The sequence below is a fragment of the Panthera onca genome, chromosome C2 (assembly GCF_046562875.1).
Source record: "Panthera onca isolate mPanOnc1 chromosome C2, mPanOnc1 haplotype 2, whole genome shotgun sequence".
NCBI classification, from domain to species: Eukaryota; Metazoa; Chordata; class Mammalia; order Carnivora; family Felidae; genus Panthera; species Panthera onca.
In genome coordinates this window covers 6,216,906-6,244,708 of record NC_138347.1, presented here as the reverse complement: position 1 = coordinate 6,244,708, position 27,803 = coordinate 6,216,906, and the positions used below count along the sequence as shown (strand labels likewise).

General features: G+C 43.9%; 1 protein-coding gene across 1 annotated transcript in view; it reads left to right on the top strand.

The window, feature by feature from the left end:
- The window catches only part of SH3BGR (SH3 domain binding glutamate rich protein), a 57,284-nt gene that overhangs the window by 5,726 nt on the left and 23,755 nt on the right, over positions 1-27,803 (top strand). Inside the window, exons 2-3 of the mRNA XM_060640485.3 lie at positions 3,350-3,535; positions 13,412-13,492. Coding sequence (XP_060496468.3) covers positions 3,350-3,535; positions 13,412-13,492 — 267 coding nt within the window. The remainder of the gene's footprint in view (positions 1-3,349; positions 3,536-13,411; positions 13,493-27,803) is intronic.

Below are 27,803 nucleotides of genomic sequence, written 5' to 3'. Positions count from 1 at the left end.
CCGTTAAGTTCCTGTACATGCAGTTGTTTGTCTGGCAAGAAATAACGGGTCTTCCCCTCCCTGGTTCTCTCGCCCTCTTTGACCTTCTAACAGAAGAAACACAAGTCAGGGCTTGGGCAAGGGTCCCCAAGGCACCCTTGGGGAAGGGTTTTTCATCTATTCAGAAATCAGGGAGTAAGATGAAATCCTCCTTGCATTTCACCTCAAGTCCTGACGCATGATTAATAGAGATGGAAATAATGTTGGCGAGGTGGCCGTGGACCTCGGCCAGGCTGGTCCGGGCTCCCGGGAGGGTATCTGAGAAGGAAGGAAGACGGGGCTTTGGACAGAATGAAGGATGTTGCCTTCTGACTATTTAATTACAAGCAAACCTGCCTAAAATGAAGACGTCTCCTCTCTTCAAGCCGCAGAGTTATCTCTGGAAATAGCTTAAGGAATAAGCAATTTATAGAGTGGCACGGATAATTATGGACAGGTTGGAAAGTATGTATAGGAGACATGATTAATTAACGTAGTAATTTAGTCCAACAACCTGTCATCAGGTCTGGTGGGATTTTTGTCATATTCAGAGATTCAGCTGTGAGGCTGTGGCGTTGGGAGCACGGTTCCTGTGCGGAGGAACGGAAGGTCCAAGGGCCCAGTTGGGGGAGGACACGTGGGTGTAGAAATCCGAGCCTTTCCTTTGCTTCCGATAGATGTGACACTCAGGAATGTCCCAGCATGTGTGTGCCGGGAGCCTGAGGGAAATTCCAGCACCCCACACCTTTCTGTATGACTTTTATTTTTTTATTTTGGTCCATGCTTGCCCCAAACTGAGTCTTTCTGATTAAGTGTTGTATTGTAGCTAACAGCAGCCTTCAATTTAGTGATCTCATGCTTTTAGACCCATTATCTTTGTTATGTTGGTAGAACAAATGTTAATGAAAAAGTAAATGTGTGATGACCACTTATATATATGGGTATACACATAACATATATACAATCTTATGTATAATTTATATTTACTTGTAAGGAATTTACAAATTATATTCATTTATGTTATATTTTTAATTAATATGCAATCAGATCACCACCAAAATGATATGATACAGAATTTCATTTGGGTGGTGATTTGCTTCCCGGGCTTAAGCATCTATACGTGCCTTCTTTTTCCTTATATTAAGAGAGAAACACTCTACACACAAGTCATTGAAAGATTCATTTATTTTGGGAAAAATGAACAAAATAATTTTTGGGAGGGCGCCTGGGTGGGTCAGTTGGTTAAGCCTCTGACTCTTGATCTCAGCTCAGGTCTTGATCTCAAGGTCATGAGTTCAAGTCCCATGTTGGGCTTCATACTGGGCATGGAGCCTACTTAAAATAACAATAATAATAATAATAACAATAATAACAATTTTTTGTATACATATCTCTGGAAGGAGTTAGGTTTGACCCAAAGAGGGATGGGCATGGGCCTTTTATATCATTTTTTAGGGATTCTCAAATTCTAGTATCTCTACTGATAAACGAGTTACACAAGAATAACAAGGGGGAGCCTGTAAAATATGTACATGTATACATATAAAATATGTGTATATATTTCAGAGAGAGAGAGCATGAGCAAGGGAGAGGGGCAGAAGGAGAGAGAGAGAGAGAATCTTTTTTTTATGTTTATTTATTTTTGAGAGTGAGACACACAGAGTGCAAGCAGGGGAGGGCCAGAGAGAGACAGAGACAGAATCTGAAACAGGCTCTAGGCTCTGAGCTGTCAGCGCAGAGCCCGACACGGGGCTCGAACTCATGAACCACAAGATCGTGACCTAAACTGAAGTCACACACTTAACCGACTGAGCCACCCAGGTGCCCCGGGAAGGAGACAGAATCTTAAGCAGACTCCATGCTCAGTGCTGAGCCCGACGAAGGACTCGCTCCCATGACCCTGGGATCATGACCTGAGCCAAATTCAAGAGTCTGATGCTCAACCAGCTGAGTCACCGAGGCATCCCTTTTTTTTAAATAAAATATTTTTCATGACTTGTTTTGATATGAGACAACATTCTATGCAGAGAACTTAAAAAATTGAGATATTAGGGGCACCTGGGTGGCTCATTTGGTTAAGTGTCTGACTCTTGATTTGAGCTCAGGGTTGTGAGTTCAAGCCCCACCTGGGGCTCCATGCCCAGGGTAGAGCCTACTAACAAAATAATAAGATACTAGGTATTTTCGTGTCAAAGAAAACATTTAAAATTTTACTCATATTTTTAAGAAATGACTTATTTTGCTTTATTTTGCTGATCATCTACAGCGTGTTCGCTGTCTAGGATGTACAAATGGGTTGTTATTTGCATTTTTTTTTTCACCCAGCTAAGCAGCGTACGGATCTGTTACGCGAAGAACTCGGTGCGATGTCTTGTGCCGAGGACAGTGGATAAATCAGTGTTGATTGATGGTTCGGTTGACCACTCTGGGCCTCTTTCTCAGAGGCTCTTAAGGGGAGGCCATGGGGTCTGTGCAGGAAAGGGGCGTCGTGCATTTGGGGAGTGAATGCTTTGAAGAGAGAGAGTGGCTGTAGTTGTCTCTGGGGATGGAGGTCTGAGTTGTGGAAAGGCCCAGCGTCCTGAGAAATGGGGGCTAGGAGACGAGAGCTCTGGGTAGGGAGAAGGGCGCCAAGAGCTGTGTCTCAGGCGAGGCTGGCGCCCGCTCCCCATGTGAGCGGAAAGGAGAAAGCCGAGAGAGACCAGGGTTCTCTGCCTGTGTTGCGCTTTGCGAGCTGGGAGACACAGCCACTGGCTTTTTCTGTCTTTTCCTCTGTTCTTTCCCCTTTCAGTCCTCTCCACGTGGGCTTTCCAATCTCCTGTCCTGTTTCGAAAGCCACTTTTGTTCAATGTGACTCACGTGCCCGTTTTCATAACTGTGAGGGAAGTGCTTTTTAGTTGGGTGTGCTTGGTATTTACGTTTCATAGCGAATTCTCTTTTGTCTCTTTTCTTCCTTCTCTTCTCCCACCCCCCCCCCCTTTTCTTCATAACCAATTCTTATTATTTATTTATTTTTTTTGGCGTGAAAGCTTAGCAGAGAATTAAAAGTACGTCAAAGACCTCAAATAAAACCTAGGATGAGGGCATCTCTATTCTTATTAGGTTGATTATACCATGATTGAAACATTGGTGAGATTACAATTTTAGAATTTAAATAATCACTCTGTTGATCCTTTATAATGAAGAGGTGTGATTTCATTGTCTACCTTGTTTCAATAATAGCGAGATTACTTGTGTTGCATGGTATAGTTGGAGAAAGGATTTCTGTAAATCTAAGCAAGACATTACAAAATAAAGCCAGTCGAATCGTAATCTTTCTCTACTCTTGACTCAGATTAGGAAAAAGCAGCAAGAAGTAGTGGGCTTTTTGGAAGCTAATAAGATCGACTTTAAGGAATTGGACATTGCTGGAGACGAAGACAACAGGAAGTGGATGAGGGAGAATGTTCCTGGAGAGAAGAAACCTCAAAACGGGATCCCTTTGCCTCCCCAGATCTTCAATGAAGAGCAGTATTGTGGGGTGAGTGTTTGATTTCTTGGGAAGTTCTCTTGCGTGAGTGTTTACCAGAAATGGTTTAAAGCAGATTAATCTGGAGGCAGAATTTGAACTTGTTGACAGTTTCAGGACACGATCTATTTCTCCCAGTACCCGGACGGTGGATCCATTTTGAGTAGTCAGTGCATGAGATTTACAAAAGGAGAGAAACAATAAAATGATGATTTGGAAGTTCCTGGGATTATTTTGGGTTCCTTATTTTGCTGTGAAGAATTAGCTCACTTGTTCAAATAAAGTGTGCATTTTGTTGGAAAGGGATTCTTTTTTTTAACATATTTTTTATTAAAACATTTTCTGTATTTTAGAGAGAGAGAGCATGTGTGTGCATGAGCAGGGGAGGGAAGGAGGGGCAGAGAGGGAGAGAGAGAATCCCAAGCAGGCTCCATGCTCAGTGTAGGGTGTGACTGGGGGCTCGACCTCACAACACTGGGATCATAACCTGAGCTGAAATCAAGAGTCAGACACTAAACCGACTGAGCCACCTAGGTGCCCCTGTTGGAAAGGAATTCTGACCAGTCTTGCAAGGTACCCATCCATGAACCCAGGCAGACACAGGTAGGCTTTCACTTTACAAAAAACATTTTTTTTAATGTTTATTTTAGAGAGAGAGAGAAAGACAGAGTGTGAGCAGAAGAAGGGCAGAGAGAAAGAGAGACACAGAATCCAAAGCAGACTCCAGGCTCCAAGCTGTCAGCACAGAACCCATGTGGGGCTGGAACCCATGAACCGCGAGATCATGACCTGAGCCGAAGTGGGATGCTTAATTGAGCCACCCAGGCGCCCCGGCTTTCTTTCACTTTTATAAAAATGATTTGCAGGGTCACCTGGGTGGCTCATTCGGTTAAGCATCCGACTCTTGATTTGGGCTCATCCTGATCTCACGGTGGTTAGATTGAGCCCCGTGTCAGGCTCAGCACTGAGTGTGGAGCCTTTTTAGGATTCTCTCTCTCCCTCTCCCTCTGCCCTTCCCCTGCTTGCGTTCTCTAAAAAAAAAAAAATGATTTTCAGAAGTCTGGTCTTCATACAGATACCTTAAATTTGTTTAAATGTATCTAGATTGTTTAAAAACTGTCCTGAACACTTTAATTATAACAGCAATTTTATTTTATACATTTAATAGTTCACTTCCCCAGAAAATCACTTTTTCCTCAGAGTTTTTTCCACAGTTCTGCTTTGTAAATCAAATTGTTGAAAAGAAACATTTAAAAACTCAAAGGGCTTTAGAACATGAGCACTGGAAGCTGGCTGGGGGTCATCTGAGCCTTCTAGGTCATTTTTCAGTTGCCTCCATCAGGGCTCCGGAGGGTGGAGGGAGCTGGTCAGTGTTGTGTTGTTCCTGAAGACTGGAGCCACCTGTAGGAATCTTGACTCCCCTCTTTTCTTGTGTGCAAAATGGCTGGTTCTTTCGATTAGCTCCTCTTGATTCTGTGTCTCATCTGAAGCTGGCATGGTCCAATCAAAGCCTGAAGGCCAAGGCCTGTGGCTGCCTGTTTTAGTAAATACAGTGTTATTGGAACACGTCCACACTAGTTCAATGACCCATCACCTGTGGCTGATTTTGCATAATGGGAGAGCTGAGTAGTTGCCACAGAGATCATATGACTCACAAAGCCAGAAGTATTTAGTATCTGCCCATTTACAGAAAAGCTTTGGGGGTGCCTGGGTGGCTCAATCGGTTAAGTGTCTGACTTCGGCTCAGGTCATGATCTCACGGTCCGTGAGTTCGAGCCCCGCGTTGGGCTCTGTGCTGACAGCTCAGAGCCTAGAGCCTGCTTCAGATTCTGTGTCTCCCTCTCTCTCTGACCCTCCCCCGTTCATGCTCTGTCTCTGTCTCAAAAAAAAAAAAAAATACACGTTAAAAAAAAAATTAAAAAAAAAAAAAAGAAAAGCTTTGGGGGCCTGCCTCCGACGTGAAGCACCGACTTGTTTGGTTATTGGAGGTTTGTATTCGTTTCATAAGGTTGATGTAACAAAACACCACAAACATGGTGGCTGTTGTGAGCTGTCTGTGCCCTCCGCAAATTCATAGGTTGAAGCTCTAACCTCCATGGTGAGGGTATTTGGAGATGAGGCCTTTGGGAAGTATCAGCTGAGATGAGGTCATGCAGGGAGGGGGCGCTTTGTGACGTGATTAATGTCCGAAGAGGAAGAGAGAGAGAGAGAGAGAGAGATCCCTCTCTCTCCACCATGTGAGCACACGGCCAGAGGCAGCTGTCTGCAAGCCAGAACCCAGCCATCCTGGCACTCTGGTCTCGGGAGTCCAGCCCCCAGAGCTGTGAGATGAGACATTTCTGTCATTTAAGCCCCTCAGTCTGTGGCATTTTGTTATGCAATCCAAGCTGACTACTTCGGTGCTTTAAAATAACAGAAATGTACTCTCGCACAGTTCTGGAGGTCAGAGGTCTGAAGGCAAGGCGTCAGTAGCATTGGTTTCTTCTGGAGGCTACGAGGGAGGATCTGTTCCATGCCTTTCTCCTGGCTTCTGGTGCTTGCCAGCAACCCTTGGTGTTCCCCGGCTCGAAGATATCTCTCTCCGATTTCTGTCTCCATCTCTCCTTGTGTTCTCCTGGTCTCTCTGTCTTCACTTGGCTTCTTTAAGGACAACAGTCATTGGAATAGGGCTCACCCCACTCCAGTATAGCCTCTTGTAACTAATCACATCTGTAAATATCCTATTTCTGAATAAGGTCACTTTCTCAGGTTCTGGGTGGACAGGGATTTGTGGGGAACAGCACAGGGCTGTATGGATTTATATGGCTGTGTTAGCATCTTCAGAGGCTTAGCTCAGTCCTGTGGGTGGGGGGGGGGGTGTTTTCAAACAGTCTGAATGTGGCAAACTCTTCTTTAAGAGAATGTATAGTCCAGCCCAGGCCTCCTGTGGGTTTAAGCTGGGGCTTCCCAGGATGTAGAATGGAGTTCCTATGTGAGGAAGGGTCCTCCCCTCCACCTCTCATTCTTGCCTTCCCCTGCCGCTCCCCACCTCCTGACATCCCTGCATCCTGACCCATATTTCTAAGGCTTGGGGCTCTTTGTTTTTTAAAAAATGTTTACTTATTTATTTTGAGAAAGAGAGAGAGAGTGTGTGTGTGAGCAAGCAGAGGGGAGGAGCAGAGAGAGAGAGGGAAAGAGAGAATCCCAAGCAGACTCCATGCCGCCAGCACAGAGCCCGGCTTGGGGTTCGAACTCACAAACCATGAGATCATGACCTGAGCTGAAACCAAGAGTCGGACGCTTAGCCAACTGAGCCACCCAGGTGTCCCATAAGACTTGGGGCTCTTATTGGATGAGGAAAGGAATAGTGGTGGTGGGCAATTTTAATTTTATTTTTTATAACTTTTTTTAATAATTGAAAAATCAATACATGTGCACACTGAAAACTTTAAATAGTTCAGGGGCGCCTGGGTGGCTCAGTGGGTTAAGCGTCTGACTTCGGCTCAGGTCATGATCTCGCGGTCTGTGGGTTCGAGCCCCACATCGGGCTCTGTGCTGACAGCTCAGAGCCTGGAGCCTGTTTCGGATTCTGTGTCTCCCTCTTTCTCTGACCCTTCCCTGTTCATGCTCTCTCTCTGTCTCAAAAATAAATAAATGTTAACAAAAAATTTAAATGGTTCAAAAGTTGCCTCTGGTAAAAATTATTCTGCCTCCCATGTCAGACCCCTGTGATTCTAGTTCCTTCCCCGAGGTGGCTGGTTTCACGGACCTGTGATCTGGGAAGTCACCCAGGCCCCACACTTAAGAGAGCTCTCTGCTTGGTTCAACACTCTGCTATTGCTGTCTTGAATTTTTTTTAAATGTTTATTTATTTTTGAGAGAGAGAGAGAGAGAGCACATGCACAAGCGGAAGAGGGGCAGAAAGAGAGAGACAGAGAATCCCAAGCAGGCTCCACGAAGTGAGTGCAGAGCCTGATGCTGGCCTGGAACTTGAACCCTGAGATCATGACTTGGACACTTAACCAAGTGAGCCACCCAGGCACCCTCTGCTGTCGCTGTCTTGAAATCCACAACGTTTTGTTTTTTTTTTAATGTTTTTATTTATTTTTGAGACAGAGAGAGACAGAGCATGAGCAGGGGAGGGGCAGAGAGAGGGAGACACAGAATCTGAAGCAGGCTCCGGGCTCTGAGCTGTCAGCACAGAGCCTGACACGGGGCTCGAACTCACAGACTGTGAGATCATGATCTGAGCTGAAGTCGGACACTTAACCGACTGAGCCACCCAGGCACCCCGACACAATGGGTTTTGAACAAGGGACCCGGGTTTCATTTTTGCATGGGGTCCCTGCAAATTACATAGAGGGTCCTGTTCTGGCAAACCAATGTTGGCAATTTCTAGTTTGACCTTCCAGAAATTTTCTGTGTATATTTATAATATACATGACATATATATTTTATAGATACCTGTAATATCTATGATACAGGATACATTATACAGCTATATATTGATATATTGTATATCCCTTAAAAATAGGAGTGTGCTATAACACTTGGGTTTTTTCAGTCCATAACTGTATCTCAGAGACCCCTGAGCTGCACAAGCTCCTTACTTTAATGGCTGCCAAATGTTCCATTGTATATGACATCATTTATCGGCACAGCCCTCTAGTGGGGAATATTCAGGAAACATTCAGCACACAGACAATGCTGCAGGAAATCTTTTTTGTAAAAATTTTGTTATGTCTTTTGAGAGAGAGAGAGTGTGAGTAGGGGAGGGGCAGAGAGAGAGAGGGAGAGAGAGAATCCCAAGCAGGCTCCACGCTGTCAGCGCAGAGCCCGATATGGCACTTGAACCCAGGAACCATGAGATCATGACCTGAGCCAAAATCAGGAGTCGGACGCTTAACTGACTGAACCACCCAGGTGCCCCCAGGAAATCTTTTGATACATACAGATTCTTATACGCAGTATGAATATATGCGTGTAGGAATCAGCTCCTAGAAAATGTGCTAAGTTAAAACACGTATGCACTTTGTATTTCAGTAGATGTTGGCAAATGGCCCTATACTGCCCTGTGCCAACTTACGTGTCCACCAACCTAGTCTGAGGGTGGCTAATTCCCTGTGACCTTGACCACACTCCATATGCAAACTTCTGAATCTTTGCCAGTCTAATAGATGAAAAATATATTCTCACTGCTTTGACTTGGATTTCTGTCTGGATGAGTAAGGCTGAATTCCTTTTCCTATGTTTATGAGGTATTTGTGTCTTTCTGTGACTTGCTCTTTCTCTGTTGGGTCACAGGTGATATTTATTGGTTTGTAAGAGTCTTTATTTATGAAGGAAAGTAGCCCTTTACTCCCATAGATGTTGCAAATTCTTTTCCCACATTTCTTGTCTTTTGAGTTTTTAAGCAGAACTTAAAATTTTTTTATGTAGACAAATTCACTGATCTTTTTTTCTTTATGGTTCCTGACCCTGAGTCTTGCTTAGAAAAGCTTTCTGCACTCTGAAATTATCAAAAGAATAATTTCATTTTTTTCTATTAGTACTTTTCCAATGAAAGTAATATTTTAAATCTTCTATTTTTCCTTATTTTAACTGTTATTTTTTTAAATGTTTATTTATTTTTGAGAGAGAGAGAGAGAGAGAGAGACAGAGCAGGGGAGGGGCTGAGAGAGAGAGGGAGACACAGAATCCGAAGCAGGCTCCAGGCTCCGAGCTGTCAGCACAGAGCCCGACGTGGGGCTTGAACCCACAAGCCATGAGATCATGACCTGAGCCAAAGTCAGACACTTAACCGACTGAGCCATCCAGGTGCCCTAATCTGTGGACACTTTTAACAAAAGTGCACTGGTAAGGCAGAGGGCTTTGTTTCCAGGAAGTAGCTAAAAATGATTATTTGTATTGTAGGTTCAGATTTTAAAAGGAAACTCAAAGAAAGGTTCTGAAGACTATGTCAGGATTTTGTTTTTTATTTTTTTTAATGTTTGTTTATTTTCGAGAGGTGGGGGGAGGGAGAAGGAGGGGCAGAGAGAGAGGGAGATACAGAATCGGAAGCAGGCTCCAGGCTCTGAGCTGTCGGCACAGAGCCTGACATGGGACTCGAACTCCCGAACCTCGAGATCATGACCTGAGCCAAAGTCAGACACTTAACCGACTGAGCCACCCAGGCATCCCTCTGTCAGATTTAAAATGGTAGAGGGAACCTCAGGGACAAGCAGTGGTCTCTCGCACCAGGGCAGGGAGAGGAGTGGATGTCGAGGTAGTTCTGAGCACCGCTGTGTCCCTGCCTGTGTGAACTGCCCCGTGCAGAGCAGATGAAGACATTATCCCGAGGGCGTGGCCGACCACCATTAGCTAGAGAAAGGGGACGCCCGACGGGAAGCCAGGCACAGTGGAGGCCAGCTCACCCGCCTGGCAGAGGACTGCTAACTGGACGCAGCAGACATGTCTGTCGATGCCAGGTTGGAGGCTGTGCATCTTAGCCCAGGTAAGGACTGGGTGCCTGCCTGGGCCTGAACACAACCAAAGGGGACCTGGGCCACTCAGCACAGGCGGGCATCCTCAGGGCTGCAAGGGAAATGGGATGCGAGGCCAGTGAGGCGGGGGTGGGGCAGGGCTCTCTCAACGCATGGATGTTACTGAACAAGTTGTTTCACATCGTTGAAAACTTACTATGAGGGGCGCCCGGGTGGCTCCGTCGGTTAAGCACCCGACTCTTGACTCAAGATTGCACGGCTCCTGAGTTTGAGCTCCACGTCTGGCTCTTGCTGACAGTGTGGAGCCTACTTGGGATTCTCTCTCCCCTTCCTTCTCTACCCCTCCCCTGCTATCTCACTCTCTCTCTCTCTCAAAATAAATAAATAAAACAAAATAACAAAACAAAGCAAAAAACCTATGTGTGTACCAGATATCAAAAGAGACTTCAACACCTCACTCACCATTTCCTTATTTACGTGTGTGTGTTTTTAAAATTTATTTATTTTGAGAGAGTGCACGCATGGGAGGGGCAGAGAGAGAGGCGGAGAGAGAGAGAATCCCAAAAAGACTTTGCTCTGTCAGCGTAGAGCCCGATTCGGGGCTCATTCTCACACACCGTGAGATCATGACCGAAATCAAGAGCTGGATGCTTAACTGACTGAACCACCCAAGAGCCCCTGTCTTGTTTTTTAGTACTTTAGTTTGTTGGTCTTCATCCTACCCCACAACTTAGACATTTCTAATTATTATTTTTTTTAACATTTATTTATTTTTGAGAGAGAAGGAGTGGGAGAAGGGCAGAGAGAGAGAGGGAGACACAGAACCCGAAGCAGGCTCCAGTCTCCGAGCCGTCAGCACAGAGCCTGATGCGGGGCTTGAACTCACGAACTGCGAGATCGTGACCTGAGCCGAAGTCGGATGCTTAACCGACTGAGCCCCCCCAGGCACCCCTAATGATTGTTTTTATAGTCAATGTTTGTTTAGTTTAGATTTACCCACATATTTATTAATATCTTTGCTCATGATTCCTTCTTGCATCTTAGATAATATATCTGCAGTCACTTTCTGTTTGCCTAGTATAGCCTGTAAAAGTTTCTTTGAGTATCTATTGGTGGTAAGTTCTCTAAATTTTGGAGGAAAAAGGACATTTTTCAGGGGTGCCTGGGTGGCTCAGTCAGTTGAGCATCTGACTCTTGATTTCAGCGCAGGTCATGATCCCGGGGTTGTGGGATTGAGCCCCGAGTCGGGCTCCATGCTGAGTGTGGAGCCTGCTTAAGATTCTCTTTCTCTCCCCTCTGCCCTGCTCATGCTCTCTCTAAAAAAAAAAAAAAAAGACTAATGTTGGTTTTACCTCATGTCTAAAAAAGTTTCACTGGGTCTAAAATTCTGGGTTGATGGTTATTTTTTCTAAACACATGAAACTATTATGTTGCTTTCTTCCAACTTCTGTGTTGCTGTCCAGAAGCCACTTGTCAATCTAATTTTCTTTCATGGGGAAGGGTCTTTTTCCTTGTCCCCCTTCCCCCTGCCTCCTTCACTCTCCCCTCCCACTCTGCCCCCCTTTTATAAAACTCCCCACCTTGAGGAGGCTCTAGGCTTTAGCCACTCTCGCTTTTACTCACCGTGGCATCAAAGTTGGCATAAAGATCTGCCAGCTTTGTTGCAAACTCAGCCTTGGTGTGTGCTTGTTCCTAGGACTCCTGGCCTCACCTGGTCGTGATCTTTCCTTTCGTATCACCAGCTCAGCAGTGCGCCTACACTTCTTTTCTCAATCTGGCTTCTTCAGGGCATCTAATGCTACTCTAACGTGACTGGAAGTTGAAAAAACCGTTTCATACTCATGATTTCCTGTATCTGTTTGTTAGCATCAAGTCAAAAATCATGACAAATTATTCTTTGGTCCTCTGAAGCTGAAGGAGCTATTTGGACCCAAGTTGAAGCAGAGGACAATTCACTCAACTATGAGGAAATCGTTCTCGACTGGAAAGCTTCTAGAGTTGGCCAACTAGAGAAGTCATAGATCTTTTCAGAATTTTTGAAAAACAGCATAAATTTATTTTATTATATTTCACCTGCTCTCTACGGGTACTAACGCATTCTATCATGTGATCCTTTACCAATGCCTAGCAAGTGGGTGCCCCAGGAATCAGCCAGAATTTCTGACACCAAAGGATCACTTGCTCACGATGCTCTATCTCCTTCAACTCAGATTTGAGGCGGCTTACAAACATGTATTCAGCATACAAGAATAAATTTAATCACTGAGGGAATCCAGGCAACAGGTAGGAAAATAATAAAGCTTTGGGCAAGGTCGACACACAAGAATACACAACACTTTCTTCCCAATGTCAATGGCCTGTATTTGGTTTTAAGGTTCTTAATACATAAGAGTAGGGTAGACAGTAACACCACTGAGTTGGTGTGAGTGCCGTCTGTTCAAGCTGGGCCAGACACACTGCCCTCAGTGTGTGAAGAGACTATATCACTGTCCTGATGACACACGTTGGCAGTCTGGGGAATACCTCGTATGTTTTAATTGTATGAAATGAGGGGCGCCCGGGTGGCTCAGTCGGTTAAGCGTCCAACTTCGGCTCAGGTCATGATCTCACGGTTCGTGGGTTCGAGCCCCACGTCAGTCTCTGTGCAGACAGCTCAGAGCCTGGAGCCTGCCCCCGATTCTGGGTCTTTTTCTCTCTCTGCCCCTCCCCAACTTGTACGCTCTCTGTCTCTCTCTGTCTCTTTCAAGGATATGAAATGAAATTCTTCTGGGCTGTGGACCATCGCACTACTGGTTTAGGGCTGGACCTGCCTGCTGGGTGGGCTGTGGTGGGGCAGCGGGGTGGCAGAGGGACTTCACTGAGCCCCAGACTTCAGTCAGTTACCGGGTCTCACCTCCTGTAGTTTTTCCCCTTTGCCGAAACAAGTGTTGCTGTAAGCCCTCCGTAATCTTATGGCTGCTGGGACCAGAAGGTCTGAGATGGGGCTGGTCCCCTAGAAGCTACGATAGTAACACTGGAGAAATCCTGTGTCGTCTTAGTCCCCGCTGATCAGGGTCCAAATCCACAGGGCCAGATTACAAGGAAAGGAGCTAAAGATGTGAAACTTGTAGAGAATCCTTCACTCTATATATCTGAGTCTTGTCAGCGATTCCTGAACACAAACTGGTGTGTGTGGGGGTGTGTGTGAGTTCTCACTGTTCTGTATTCCACACAGTGAAATGATAAAAACAAATGTAAAGTTCATGGTTAGAGATTCTTAACTTTGGGGGTTAGTCATCTTTGACAAAACAAACTGGGATAACCTTTTGTGTTAGCTTCTAGCTTAATGACTAATAAAAAAGGTCAACTTACGTAAATATTCTGGCTCTCCAGTGTGCAGTGGGTTTAAACACTTTTTTTCTTTCTTTTTTTTTTTGTTTGCTTCAAGGATTTTGACTCTTTCTTCTCTGCCAAAGAAGAGAATATTATTTATTCATTTCTTGGTTTGGCTCCCCCTCCAGGCTCAAAGGTAAGCTTACACACCCCATTGAGGCTCAGTACGAGTCATAATAAATGAAGATAGAAATCAGCATCCAAGCTGTTTAATAAATGATGATCTTTTTTAAAAAAAAATGTTAATGTCTAATTTTTGAGAGAGAGACAGAGACAGAGCGTGAGTGGGGGAGGGGCAGAGAGAGGGGGAGACCCAGAATCTGAAGCAGGCTCCAGGCTCTGAGCTGTCAGCACAGAGCCTAATATGGGGCTCGAACTCATTAATGGTGAGATCATGCCCTGAGTTGAAGTCGGACGCTTAACCAACTGAACCACCCAGATGCCCCATAAATGATGATCTTTAAGTTAACACGATTTTTAATGTATTCCTTATTCTGATGAAGTCTTATGCATAGAGATAATGCAAGGTTTTTACTAAAGTATGTTCCAAAACTATGCTTTTCATATTTTTGCTATATTTTTCTATATTTTATACCTTGTTGTAGTAAGTTTTACAATACTGAAATTAAGAAATACTGCATTCAGTAATTTTAAATACACTAAATAAAGATGTACAAATTTGAGTTCCCAGATTGTGTTTATGAAGTTATTTTTTAATGAACTGACTTGTTATGTGACTTATTTTAGTTAATTTTACAATACTATATCACCCTATTTTAATTCTATTTAAAATGAGTTGAACTTTGCTTTTTTATCTGGTAAAGAGGGGGGAAAGTAAAATCTAGACACAGTCTCGGCGGGGTTTTTTTTTCTTCTGGTGTTGTCTCATCTTTGATTACGTAAAATTATTTCAGTTTCATACAGAATTATGCTAATGAAGCTAATATTAGGAATTTGCCTACTGGAGATCACCTAGCTTCAGTCTCTGCACCAAATCACTGCATCCTTCCTTCTCCCAAGATCTCACACATGACTGTCCACAGATACAAGACAAGTACACATTTGTTTGATTCATGTATTTCTTAATTTGTTTGTACTCCGCTTCATTTCAAAAATGATTTGTGATGATCGAGTCCAATTCTCATTGTAGGAGAAACACCTCAAAATGCTACCTTATAGAGATGGGTTGGTCTCAGAGGCATGTGGCGGTGCTGTCTTTCATATGTCAGCATTCTTCAGGTAACGCCATTTGGGACCTCTTAGTGCTCAGGTTAACATGTGCGAGTCTAGCACCAATTCCTTGTCCAAAGGTAACATGTAGGTTTCACAGTTGGTTAATGGGTTTATAGGAGGAAGGAAATCTTCCCTTTTAGTGAAATACCTTTCTGGCCTGAGTCAACTTGAATGCAACACATTTCAAATGCCGTATTGACAATTAAAAAAAGGGTATTACATGCAATCTAATCTTTTTTAATGGGTGTAGGAGTTTGGTATGAGGGTTTTATTTGGTATAGGAGTTTGTTAACTGGGTCCTATTAGTTTAGTTATTATGTTTAAGACACGGTGCCTTGGTGTTAAGGTATATTTCTTGGTGGGGACGCTCAGGTGACTTGTGTCTTGAAGATAGGAAGGAAGGGTAGACTGTTTCAGGCAAAGGGAAGAGCAAGTGCAAAGGCCCTGAGGCAGGAGAGAGCCTGGAAATTGTAAGAGCTGCCACGAGGCCGGCATTGCCAGAGTGAGGGGTGGGGGTACCACAGGAGGTGGGATCTGCGGGTGGGCAGCCCATGGGCCACAGCAATGTTCCAGATTCTATCTCAGGTGCAGTGGAGATGATGTAAGAGGTTTAAGTGGAGAAGTAGTCTCTCTTTTGTTTGTTTTTGTTTTATTTTATTAATTATTATTATTTTTAAATATAATTTATTTTCAAATTGGCTAACATACAGTGTGTAAAGTGTGCTCTTGGTTTTTGGGGTAGATTCCTGTGGTTCATTGCTTACATACAACACCCAGTGCTCATCCCAATAAGTGCCTTCCTCAATGCACATCACCCACTTTCCCCTCTCCCCCACGCTCCCATCAACCCTCAGATTGTTCTTTGTATTTAAGAGTCTCTTATGGTTTGTCTAGTGGAGAAGTATTCTTATCTCCTTGAAAACTCATTTTGGCTACTATGGGATAAATGGACTAGAAGGGTACAAACTGTCTTGGCAATGGGTGAGATATCATGGCGACTTGGACCAGGATGGTGGGATAGAACGATACAGAGTGGAGATTTTAGGGCCTGTTTTGGAGGAAGACTTGGTAAGACTTGCTGATGGATTGAATGTGGGGGTGGGGATGGAACCAATGAGTGCTTCTAGCCGTTGGGTATAGACATTCACTTTGGTTGGAGGTGCCATCTTTACAGGGGGGTGTTAAGTTTGAACAAGACATCTAAGTGAAGAAGTGAGGTAGACAGTAGTGAATTGATCTGTGTCTCATTGAGGTCTGGTGGAGGAGGCACATGGGGAATCCACTAGCATGTGGATGGGGCTAAAGTAGAGAGGGGGTCAGTAGCAAGGAGGCCGGGCTTGGAGGTGCTCCAAGCTTAAAGCGTAGAGGATAAGCAGAGGCCGGTTGAGGAGGCAAAGGTGGACAGTCTTGAGGCATGAGGAGACCCAGAGCGTGTGGTGTTAAGGCAGCCAAGGGGGAACATTTTTCACACAAGAGGGTCTGATGCTTCCGAGAGATTGAGTCAGTGAGGACAAAAAAGTGACCATTGGCCTAGATAACACAGAGGTCCTTGGTAGCCATGTCAGAAGTAGTCTCTGAGGAGGGGTGAAGATAGAAGCAAGATTGGGGGGGTTGAAGGAGAGCTGGTGGTAAGAAGGAAGAATTACATATGGTCAGGTATCTCTGGGGAGTTTCCCAGGGACGGGAGAATATGGCAGCAGCATTGTTTTTAAAGCGTCTGCACATTACTGCTGCGGGAACCTTGGGTCCAGGCGCTTTGAGCTGCTGGCGCCAGGTGTCCTTGCCTTCTCTCTCCTGCCACCTGCTGGACAGACTCCTGCTACTTCTCATCCTCCCCTTTCCAGGCCCCAGACCAGTGGGCGGTGGGAGGGGAGTCTAGATTTTACAGCTGAAGACCCAGTGGGGGGGTTTTGTAAACAACAAAGACTTTTCTATTCCGGGTCAGTGGTAGTCTGGCCAAGCCTAGGAAGGAGGATTTTCCTTTAACCCTTTATAGGTCAAATTCTTAGACAGAGCCCCCCTCTTCCCCAGGAGTCACAGTGAATGGGGGGCAGAGGGGCAGCAGAGCAGAACACCCTCTCTGTTCACAGACCATCCTGGGCGTCATGTTCTTTCCATCTCTTTTCGTGTAATGTGCTGTTTTTCTTAATGATCATTTCTTACTTTTTAAAAGTTTGTTTGTTTATTTTAACGTTTATTCATTTTTGAGAGAGACAGCGTGAAATGGGGGAGGGGCAGAGAGAGAGGGAGACACAGAATCCGAAGCAGGCTCCAGGCTCCGAGCCGTCAGCACAGAGCCCGATGCGGGGCTCGAACTTACGAGACGACGCGGGGCTATGAGATCATGACCTGAGCCAAAGTCGGACGCTCAGCTGACTGAGCCATCCAGGTGCCCCACTAACTCTTCAATTTTCTAATCTCTTCACTTTCATTTTCTGTGTTTTTGTCTTTCTCTCCCTTCTGGGACATTTCTTCCACTTTTTATACCACCTTCTATTTTTTCCCCTATCGATCTTGTTTTATTTCTCACAAACTTTTTTTTTCTCTTTGGTTTTCTCTGGCTACTCCCTTACCAAATAGCTTCCTGTTCTTGTTGTACAGGTTCATTATTTTTCTTACCTCTGAGTTTATTAAATATGGTTTTTCTTTTTACACACTTTCTTCAACTCTCTGCATTCCCTCTTTGTCTAAGTGTCCCCTGTCTGTTTCCTTTTTATTTTTATGTAAGATGTTTTTCTCAGATGTGTGGGGACCCTTGACTGTATTTAAGATCAAGGTGCTAAAAGGCTGAATGGATGCTCTCTATCCATGGTCACGACTGTCCGGGTGGTAGACTTCCCCATGGGATGATTTAGAGAGGACTTACTGGCTTTCTGTTAGGGATCCTGTACCGTGGGCTTTTTCGGTTGGTTCAGGTGAACTTCTCCAGGGAGGAATCTTCCATTTCCTGAAGTGGTAGTGGGGGTGGTGGCGGTGATGGAGGTGATGATGGTGGAGGTGATGGTGTTAGTGGGTGTGGAGGGGATAGTGGTGGGAGTGATGGCGGTGGTGATGGTGGCGGTGGTCGTGGAGGTGATAATGGAGATGACGACTGTGGTGGTAAGCGGAGAGTAATTCTGGTTGCCAGTGTTCTGGATGCAGGTTGCGAAGGGGGATAGGAATGTCTTCTTTTTTATGACGTGGACTTCTCAGGTAGATCCTGGGTCCCCACCTCAGCTGGCCTCATGATCAAGAGGTCAGAGTCTTTCTGGTTCAACTTGTGCAGAGACTAATCCTCTTTGAGTAGGCAGTTGCCTGCCATCCAGGAATGTGGAGGGAATCTAAATCTGCTTCTCATTCCCCCTCATCCCTTTTTGTAAGAAATGATGTCTTAGATTTTTTGAGGTTAAGCCAATTATTACTCAACCATTTCCTTTTCTGCCTTCAAAATTTGTGCACTTTTTTTTTTTTTTTTTTTTTTTTTAATGCAGTAGCCTCTCACTTGTTCTTTTTGTCCTTGTAAGTTTACCCTTTAAAAGAAAATGTCTTTGGGGCGCCTGGGTGATTCAGTCGGTTGAGCGTCCGACTTCAGCTCAGGTCATAATCTCGCGGTCTGTGAGTTTGAGCCCTGCGTCGGGCTCTGTGCTGACAGCTCGGAGCCTGGAGCCTGCTTGGGATTCTGTGTCTCCCTGTCTCTCTGACCCTCCCCCGTTCATGCTCTGTCTCTCTCTGTCTCAAAAATAAATAAACATTAAAAAAATTTTTTTTAAATACAACAAAATGTCTTTTTTAAAAAACATGTTTATTTTATTTATTTTGAGAGAGAGAGAGAGAGAGTGCAAGCTGGGGAGGGACAGAGGGGGAGAGAGAGAGAATCCTGAGCAGATTCCACACTCATCGCAGAGCTTGATGAGGGGCTCAATCTCATGACTATGAGATCATGAATCTGAGCCAAAATACAGAGTTGGTTGTTAACATGCTGAGCCATCCAGGTGCCCTGAAAATGTCTTTGCTATCATGTCAGTGGGGTTCCGGGAAGGAGCCAAGGCAAGTAGCTGCATTTAATTTTCCACAAATAACTAGAAACTGCCTCTCATTTTCAATGACCCCAGTCTTCTCATAAAGTATCATCCTCTATTCTTCTATTAAGTTCTTTCCATATGTCAGTTAATTCTATTTAATTTATTTCAGTTATATAATGAAATTAAATGTCTAATTTTTGATCGTCTTTTTAAAAACACTATACTGAGATGTAATTTATACACTACACAATTCACCCAGTGAAAGTATACAATTGATGGCTTTTTAGTATATTCACAGGGTTGTGCAACCATCATATCACCATGATCTACTTCCAGAACATTTTCATCAGTCACTCCCCAAAAACCCCAACCTCCACTAGCTGTTACCCACCCCCCCTCCAAAAACTACCTATTCTCTCAGCACTAAAGAACCACAAATATACTTTTTTCTATGTAGATTTTCCTCTTCTGGGCCTTTTGTATAAATGGAATCACACAGCATTTTGTTCTTTGTGCCTGTCTTCTTTAACTTAGCATAATGCTATCAAGGTACATCCATTTTCTGGTATATATCAGGACTTCTTTTTTATGCAGATAACATTTTATTTTGTGGATAGACCAATTCTCTTTATCCATTCACCAGTTGATGGACACTTGAATTGTTTTCATTTTGGGGCTATTATGAGTAATGGTCTTACGACCATTTGTGTATCTTTTGTTTAATTTTATTTTAAATAGTGCTATTTGTTAGTAGAGAATCACTTGTATAGGTTTAAAAATCCAGGTACCTGAGTTCTGCTTCAGACCCACGGATCCTGAATTGCTGGGGAGAGGCCGAAGGATCTCCATTTTTAAAATGTTCTTTGATTTAGGGGTGCCTGGGTGGCTCAGTCGGTTAAGCATCTGATTTCGGCTCAGGTCATGATCTCACGATTCATGAGTTTGAGCCCTGTGTCAAGCTCTGTGCTGACAGCTTGGAGTCTGGACCCTCCTTTGGATTCTGTGTCTCCCTCTTTCTCTGCCCCTCCCCTGCTTGCCCTCTGTCTGTCTATCTCTTTCTCTCAAAAATAAACATTTAAAAAAAGTTAAAAAAAAAGTGGTTGATTCTGATGCACACTTCTGTTTAGCAGCCACTAACCTAGGGACTCATTTAAATATTCATGTACGTGCCTTTCCAAAATGAATGCGATAACATATTTGCTTTGGTTAAAAAACTCGTAGAGAAACTATGAGGTCATTTTGCTTCCTTCCTTCCCTGGAGACCACAAACATCATGAATTTTTAAAAAATTATATATATTTTACATATAAAATTATACATATTTTACATATTACTATATGTAAAAACTGTATATTTATCTGCTTAAGCAGTACATATGTTTTGTATTTTCACACCTTTTTTAGAATGTTCTATAGCTGGCTCTTTAAAAAAACAACATTATGCTTTGAGATGTATCTACACTAACGTATGTAAATCTGTTTCAGCCTCTGCTGTGTTTTATCTTGTCCCATTTAAAAAATATCTAATCTTAATTTTTAAATCCTGCCTTGATTTGTGCTTAAACACTGTCATGTTACATGAAATTCTCTTTAAGGAGAATAAAGGGATGGCCATGGCATTGTAAAACCCAGCGTAGCGAGAGCTAAGAGACCATCCAGTCCAGATTCTTCTCTTCCAGAGGAGGGACTTGAAGCCCACAGGGTTTACAGATACTCCACTCACTAGCGGCATAGACTGTGCTAGAATGGTGGTGTCAGCATTGCTTGGCTTTATAGGTGTTTATGCATGCACACATGGAGAAAGTCCTTCAGGTGTCCTTTGGGAAGACAGACACTTCATGATTTATGGAAATGATATTATTTGTCACAGTGTCATTTTGTAGTAAACAACACTGTGGAGAAGTAGCAGCAAGGAAATTAATCTAGCTCTAAAAATAGACACCTTGACAATTACATAGAAAATATATGCTTATAAAATATTAAGTATTATACACCACATTTTTGCTTTTAGAATATTGTTCTTGTCTAAGGCGGGAGCAGCAGGTCATTTTCCCCAAGAGGGCCTTGCAAGTGAGCACTGGCTCCATTAAGGCAACTTTAGTTCTTTAAAGCCATCTGGTCATATCTGATTAAATGAGCATCATTCTTAATACCACACTCCAGGCAAGGCTTTGATTGCATAACCAGTTTCCAGTTAATGCCCTGGCAATAAGGAATACACATCCTTCTTTTTTTTTTAATGTTTATTTTATTTTTGAGACAGAGAGAGCATGAGCGGGGGAGGGGCAGAGAGAGAGAGAGAGAGAGACCCAGAATCCCAAGCAGGCTCCAGGCTCCGAGCTGTCAGCACAGAGCCCGATGCGGGACTCGAACTTGTCAACTGGGAGATCATGACCTGAGCCGAAGTCGGATGCTCAACTGACTGAGCCCCCCAGGCGCCCCAAGGAATACACATTCTTACTGAGCCCAGGCAAATAACTATATTGCCCTGAAACATGGAAAGACTTAACAAGAATCTTCGAATTCTGAAGGAGTCAGGCAGAGAGAGTATCACTTACAAATGTCTCATTTCAACTTACAAAAATAGAGCCTCCTACATTGTTGAGATTTATAAAAAGCTTAAGAGGAAAGACAGAGGGTTTCCTCATATGTCTAGAAAATAGGACATTAAAATAACATCAACAGTATTCTAAACAAAACCTGTCCTCATCCATCACTGATTCATTCAGGTCTATGTAATTAATTCTTGTTCCACTGGACCTGCGGTTGGTAGTTTCATGAACCCATCTGCTTCTCAAGTGAAATTCTGGAAATCCTGACTCAGTCCACTGGTATGGTATCAGTGATCTTTGAGTGTTGCCATCAGAAGCCTATCCGAGAAAGCACCTGCCATATAATCCTTTTCCATGGGGCTCTGGGTCATTCTGTGTGGCAGGTGAGGCATTCTGGCTCCCCGCGGACTGGAAAAGCTTTCAGGGAAGCATCCAAATAAAACAAGCTAAGAAAAATCTCTGCGGATGACGACAAAAGACTTAAAATAACTGTGGTTAATTTTATAACTGATAATTTTCAAAGGTGAAAGATTTTATGGGAATTATAACAAGAATAATGGCCCGGTATGAACATTTGGTTGTTTCTGTGGCGTGCAAAACAAAATAATAAAGTCAATCCAAAAAGTTTTAGACAAAGTATCTATAAACACAATCACTAAACCTATTTTCAAAGAAGATAGCAAACATTATATTTTATTTGTAAAAATGGATGAATAGCGGAAAACTTTAAAAAAAATTTTATTTAATTAATTAATTTTTCATTCATTCATTCATTCATTTATTTATTTATTTAATATGCATCCAAGTTAGTTAGCATATGGTGCAACAATGATTTCAGGAGTAGATTCCTTAATGCCCCTTACCCATTTAGCCCATCCCCCCTTCCACAACCCCTCCAGCAACCCTGTTTGTTTTCCATATTTAAGAGTCTCTTATGATTTGTCCTCCTCCCTGTTTTTATATTATTTTTGCTTCCCTTCCCTTATATTCATCTGTTTTGTATCTTAAGTTCCTCATATGAGTGAAGTCATATTTGTCTTTCTCTGATTTCGCTCAGCTTAATAATACCTTCCAGTTCCATCCACATAGTCGCAAATGGCAAGGTTTCATTCTTTTTGATTGCCGAGTAATACACCATTGTATATATATACCACATCTTCTTTATCCATTCATCCATCGATGGACATTTGGGCTCTTTCCATACTTTGGCTATTGTCGATAGTGCTGCTGTAAACATGGGGGTGCATGTGTCCCTTCGAAACAGCACACCTGTATCGCTTGGATAAATGCCTAGTAGTGCAATTGCTGGGTCGTAGGGTGGTTCTATTTTTAGTTTTTTGAGAAACCTCCATACTGTTTTCCAGAGTGGCTGCACCAGCTTGCATTCCCACCAGCAGTGCAAAAGAGATCCTCTTTCTCCACATCCTCGCCAACCAACATCTGTTGTTGCCTGAGTTGTTAATGTCAGCCATTCTGACAGGTGTGAGGTGGTATCTCATTGTGGTTTTGATTGGTATTTCCCTGATGATGAGTGATGTTGAGCATTTTTTCATGTGTCGGTTGGCCATCTGGACGTCTTCTTTGGAGAAGTGTCTATTTATGTCTTTTGCCCATTTCTTCACTGGATTATTTGTTTTTTGGGTGTTGAATTTGATAAGTTCTTTATAGATTTTGGATAATAACCCTTTATCTGATATGTCATTTGTGAATATCTTCTCCCATTCCATCGGTTGCCTTTTAGTTTTGCTGATTGTTTCCTTCTCTGTGCAAAAGCTTTTTATTTGGTGAGGTCCCAGTAGTTCATTTTTGCTTTTGCTTCTCTTGCCTCCAGAGATGTGTTGAGTAAGAAGTTGCTGCGGCCAAGATCAAAGAGGTTTTTGCCTGCTTTCTCCTCTAGGATTTTGATGGCTTCCTGTCTTACGTTTAGGTCTTTCATCCATTTTGAGTTAATTTTTGTGTATGGTGTAAGAAAGTGGTCCTGGTTCATTTTTCTGCATGTTTCAGTCCAGTTTTCCCACCATTTGCTGAAGAGACTATCTTTATTCCATTGAATATTTTTTCCTGCTCTGTCAAAGATTAGTTGGCCATACATTTGTGTGTCCATTTCTGGGTTCTTTATTCTGTTCCATTGATCTGAGTGTCTGTTTTTGTGCCAGTTTTTTTGTTTTTGTTTTTTTTTTAGAGAGAGGTTGCAAGTGAGCAAGGGGCAGAGAGAGAGAGAGAGAGAGGGAGGGAGGGAGAGACAGAATCTCAAGAGGGACAAATACAGATATAGAGAGAGGGAGTGAGAAGCAGGGCTCACCTGAAGCGGGGCTCATGCTTTTTACCCAGAGTGGGGCTTAAGCTCACCCCAAGTGGGGCTCATGCTCACCCGATGTGAGACTCGAACTCATGAACCGTGAGATCATGACCTGAGCCAAAGTCAGATGCTTAACCACTGAGCCACCCTGGCGCCCTGAGGAAAACTCTTGATATAACACAATTACCCCGAAACATACTAGACCATGAATATACCCAGCATATGTGCCATGAAATATACCACGAATGCCAAGCACATTCTTACCATATATGGTAGGAATATATCAATAATATTCAGTAAGGACATTCAGTAGGTCTGGAGTGGATCCTAAACACCTATATATTAATAAAACTATATGAGTAGGTGATGGGAATACCCAATTGAAAACTACTGTTCCAGGATATGCTAGATTGAAATGAAAGAAGTAAAGATTTGATCAAGTTAGGATTTAAAGCAAATTACTGAAGTTATGATTGATAACCTATACCACCGTTGTCAAATGTCAGGAAAAGAAGCACTAGGAATCAGTGTCTCTGATTCATTATTTCAGGCACGGGAATATTACTAAGCTATCAACAGCAAACATCCACTTATATATATAATTAGATTGCCTCTAGCTGGTGGAGAGGAAGACAGCCATGCCCACCTTAGAGCACTGTTCATACACCGCAGTGGGGGGGACGGCTGGGCGTCAGAATCCTGTATCCCAGGGAGGCTCTAACACTCCCAACAGCAACACCCACATTGCTCAGAAGAGCCTTCCAGACCCTCTGGCCAAGTCAGGCCACGTCCTCTTTGGGAAGGTGGCTTTGCTCTTGGGACACGCCCCCGACTGATGAACGACACACACATGACGCACCTGCATCGTGTCATTTTGGGCTCCAAATGATGTGTGATGAAAGTTTTGATACCCGTTTTCTGGCATGATCGGTGAGCTCCCATCGAAAGCAGTTTTGAGTCCCGGCAACAATATCTCAGCCAGCGAGACATTTCCCGGTGACCTGCGGGAGGAAGAGCAGGCGACCAGGTGACTGGGGCGCCTTCCACCGAAGGAGACGCGGAGAAACCTCCGGGGGCGGGGAGCCGTGAGAGGCCCGAGTCTGCGGCACAAGCACGTGTTCTGGGACTTCCTGACCTGACACTGCAAGGTGAACGACAGCGTGGACGCAGGGGAGGCCCGATGGTGGTCCAGGGGCTCCGCAGGGGGAAATACACGGAGCAGGAAATAGAACTGTGAAGGAGACACCATGCGTGGGAGCCAGGAGTCTGGAATTCGGACGCAGGAGGCCCGACCTGCGAACACACGGGGGTTCCAGGAAGAACAGAAGCCCCGATGGAAGAGAAGGAATTGTGAAGGGCACGCGGGAGGGCCCGCCAGGTGAAGATGCTGGAGCCCCTGGTCCCCTGAGCGCGGGAGCCCGGAGCGCAGCCGTCTGCGGACCGGGAAGCGGGGAGGCGCGCCCGAAGGTGGCGGTGGCGAGCAAAGGGCTGATGTGAAGGGGGAAACGAAGGCCCAGAGCCCTGCCCAGGTGGGAGGGGCCCCCAGGAGGTGTATTTCAGCCTGGGGTTGGGGAGATCGGGGAGTGATGGGGAGCAGGCCGGAAGCGGGGACCCTGTGCCCCAGCTGCACCCGGCCTTTAGCCCTGCAGTGATCCCCGGGCGGGGCGGGGCGCGAGCTGGGGGCGGGGCCGGGAGCGGCTCCTCCCCAGGGGGCGGGGTTAGGGCTGCCCTTCAGGAGCACCGGAGAGCTGTCAATGCTGTTTGAATCCAGGCTACCTCCAAGATCAGTTAAGCCAAACTACTAGTTTGTGAGGCACTTCTGTAAGGGAAGACACTGTGATGATAGTGACATCAGGAAATTTAAACTATCTCAGAAGAATCCAGGAGTTGTGGAAGGGACTATGTAAAGATGGACTTACGGGGGAGTATCTATAATGGGTGGAAATATGGAGAAAAGAAAGGAAATGCAGGTGTTCTGCAAATGTCGCTTTAATTGGAGGAAGGCAGGTAAGCCATTTTGATGGGGGTCCATTATATCACATAATTGTGATAAATTAACAGGGAGCTTTAAGTTTTATGGATAGGAAACTAAGCAGCAGTGAAAAAAACCACTTCAGAACCGTTAGATGAACAAGGTCGAGGGCAGAGCTGAGGAAGACAGAATGAAGAAACTTAAGCCAGGAAAGTAATGAAAGGAATAGAGTAGAAAAGACAGATGAAGAGTGAATTAATATGGCAGAAGGAATTGAATTCACTCTATCAGTTGTTCCAATGAGTTTGAAGAGGCTGAAACTTCCTGCCACCCCCTTTCCCTCCACCCCCGAAAGAAGAAAAATAAAAGAAAAAAGACAAGTCAGTTTGGATTCTTGCATAGTTGTTCCACAGCTGATGAGAGAGGGGTGTTAAGATACTAAGTAAGTCAAGAGAAAGACAGGTATCATATGATTTCACTCATAGATGGAATTTGAGAAACTCAACAGAGGAACATAGGGGGAAGGAAAAAAAAAATAAGATAAAAACAGAGAGGGAGGCAAACCATAAAAGACTCTTAAATACAGAGAACAACCTGAGGGTTGTTGGAGGGGAGGTGGGTGGGGGATGGGCTAGATGGGGGATGGGAATTAAGGAGGGCACTTGGGATGAGCACTGGGTGTCATATGTAAGTGATGAACCACTGGGTTCTATTCCTGAAACCAAGACTACACTGTATGTTAACTAACTCGAATTTAATTAAAGAAAAAAAAAGATCTCCAACTACGATTGTGAGTTGTCTGCTCCTCCCTTTAATCCTGCCAATTTATGCTTTGTGTCGTTCATAACTCGGTGGTTAGGCACATTCATACTGATGAGTGTTATGACTTCCTAATGGATTGACATTTTGATCAACTTCAGAGGTCCCTTCTTCAGTCTCTGGTAACTCTCTTTGTCTTTCTGTTTTTTCATCATGGTATTAAATCCACTCCAGACTTCTGCTTGCGGTTCACGTGGTGTATCTCTTACCATCCATTTACTTTCAACCTACCTGTGCTTTTATTTTTATGGTGTGTCTTTGTCGACAAGGTAGAATTGATGCTTGTGCATTTTCATTCATTCTGACAGTCTCTGTGGTGGCACCACTTAGTCCATTGATTTTTAAGGAATCATTGGATTGGTTTTGTTTAGATTATTATTATTATTAGTTTTATTATTTGTTCCCTTTCATTCCTTAGTTTGATGTCATTTTGCTTCCTTTCAGGTTATTTGAGTGTATTTTAGAATTCCCTTCCAATTTACCTGTTGGATTTTTGGCCGTACGTCTTTGAACTACTGCGTGCTGACTGCTCTAGTGATTGTAGTGTATATTCTTAGCATTTCACAGTTTAGTTAGAGTTAGTATTGTAACACTTTATAATATGTGGAAGCATTGCAGTCCTATATGTGCAGTTACTAGCCTCATCCTTTATGCTGTCTTAGCATGTGTATTACACTTGTGTGTATATCAACTCTGTAATATTGTAATTTTTGCATCAAACAGTCCTATGTATTTTAAAGAAAGCAAGAGGAAGAAGAATCTTTTCTATTTACCCAGACTTTCAAAAAAAATTTCTGATGCTTTTTATTCTTCCTGAAGAGTCAAGTTTCCATCTGGTGCCATTTCGGCCCCAAGAATGTACTTTAGCCTGGTGTATTGTTCTAGAGTGCATGTTTGCTGGCAATGAGTTTTCTGTGTGTGTGTGTGTGTGTGTGTGTGTGTGTGTGTGTTTAAGTGTCTTTATTTACTTTGAGAGAAAGAGCGTGCATGTGAGCGAGGGAGGGGCAGAGAGAGAGAGAGAGATTGGGAGAAAGAGAATCCCAAACAGGCAAGCTCCATGCTGTTGGCACAGAGCCCCACTTGGGGCTCAATCCCATGAACTGTGAGATCATGACCTAAACTGAAACCAAGAGTCAGATGCTTAACTGACTGAGCCACCCAGGCACCCTCTCTTAGTGTTTCTTTCTTTTTTTCTTTTCTATTTTTTAACTGAAGATGTCTTGGCTTTCATTCTTTTTTTTTTTAATTAAAAAAATATTTATTTATTTTTGAGAGAGAGAGAGAGACAGAGTGCGAGCAGGGGAGGGGCAAAGAGGGAGGGAGACACGGAATCCAAAGCAGGCTCCAGACTCCGAGCTGTCAACACAGAGCTGGACGCAGGGCTTGAACTCACAAACTGTGAGATCATGACCTGAGCCGAAGTCGGACGCTTAACTGACTGAGCTGCCCAGGTGCCCCTTGGCTTTCATTCTTGCAGAATGTTTTTAATGAGTGTAGAATTCTTAGTTGACAGTTTTTTTCTTTCAGCACTTTGAGAGAGAGAGAGAGAGAGAGAGAGAGAGCGAGAGCGCG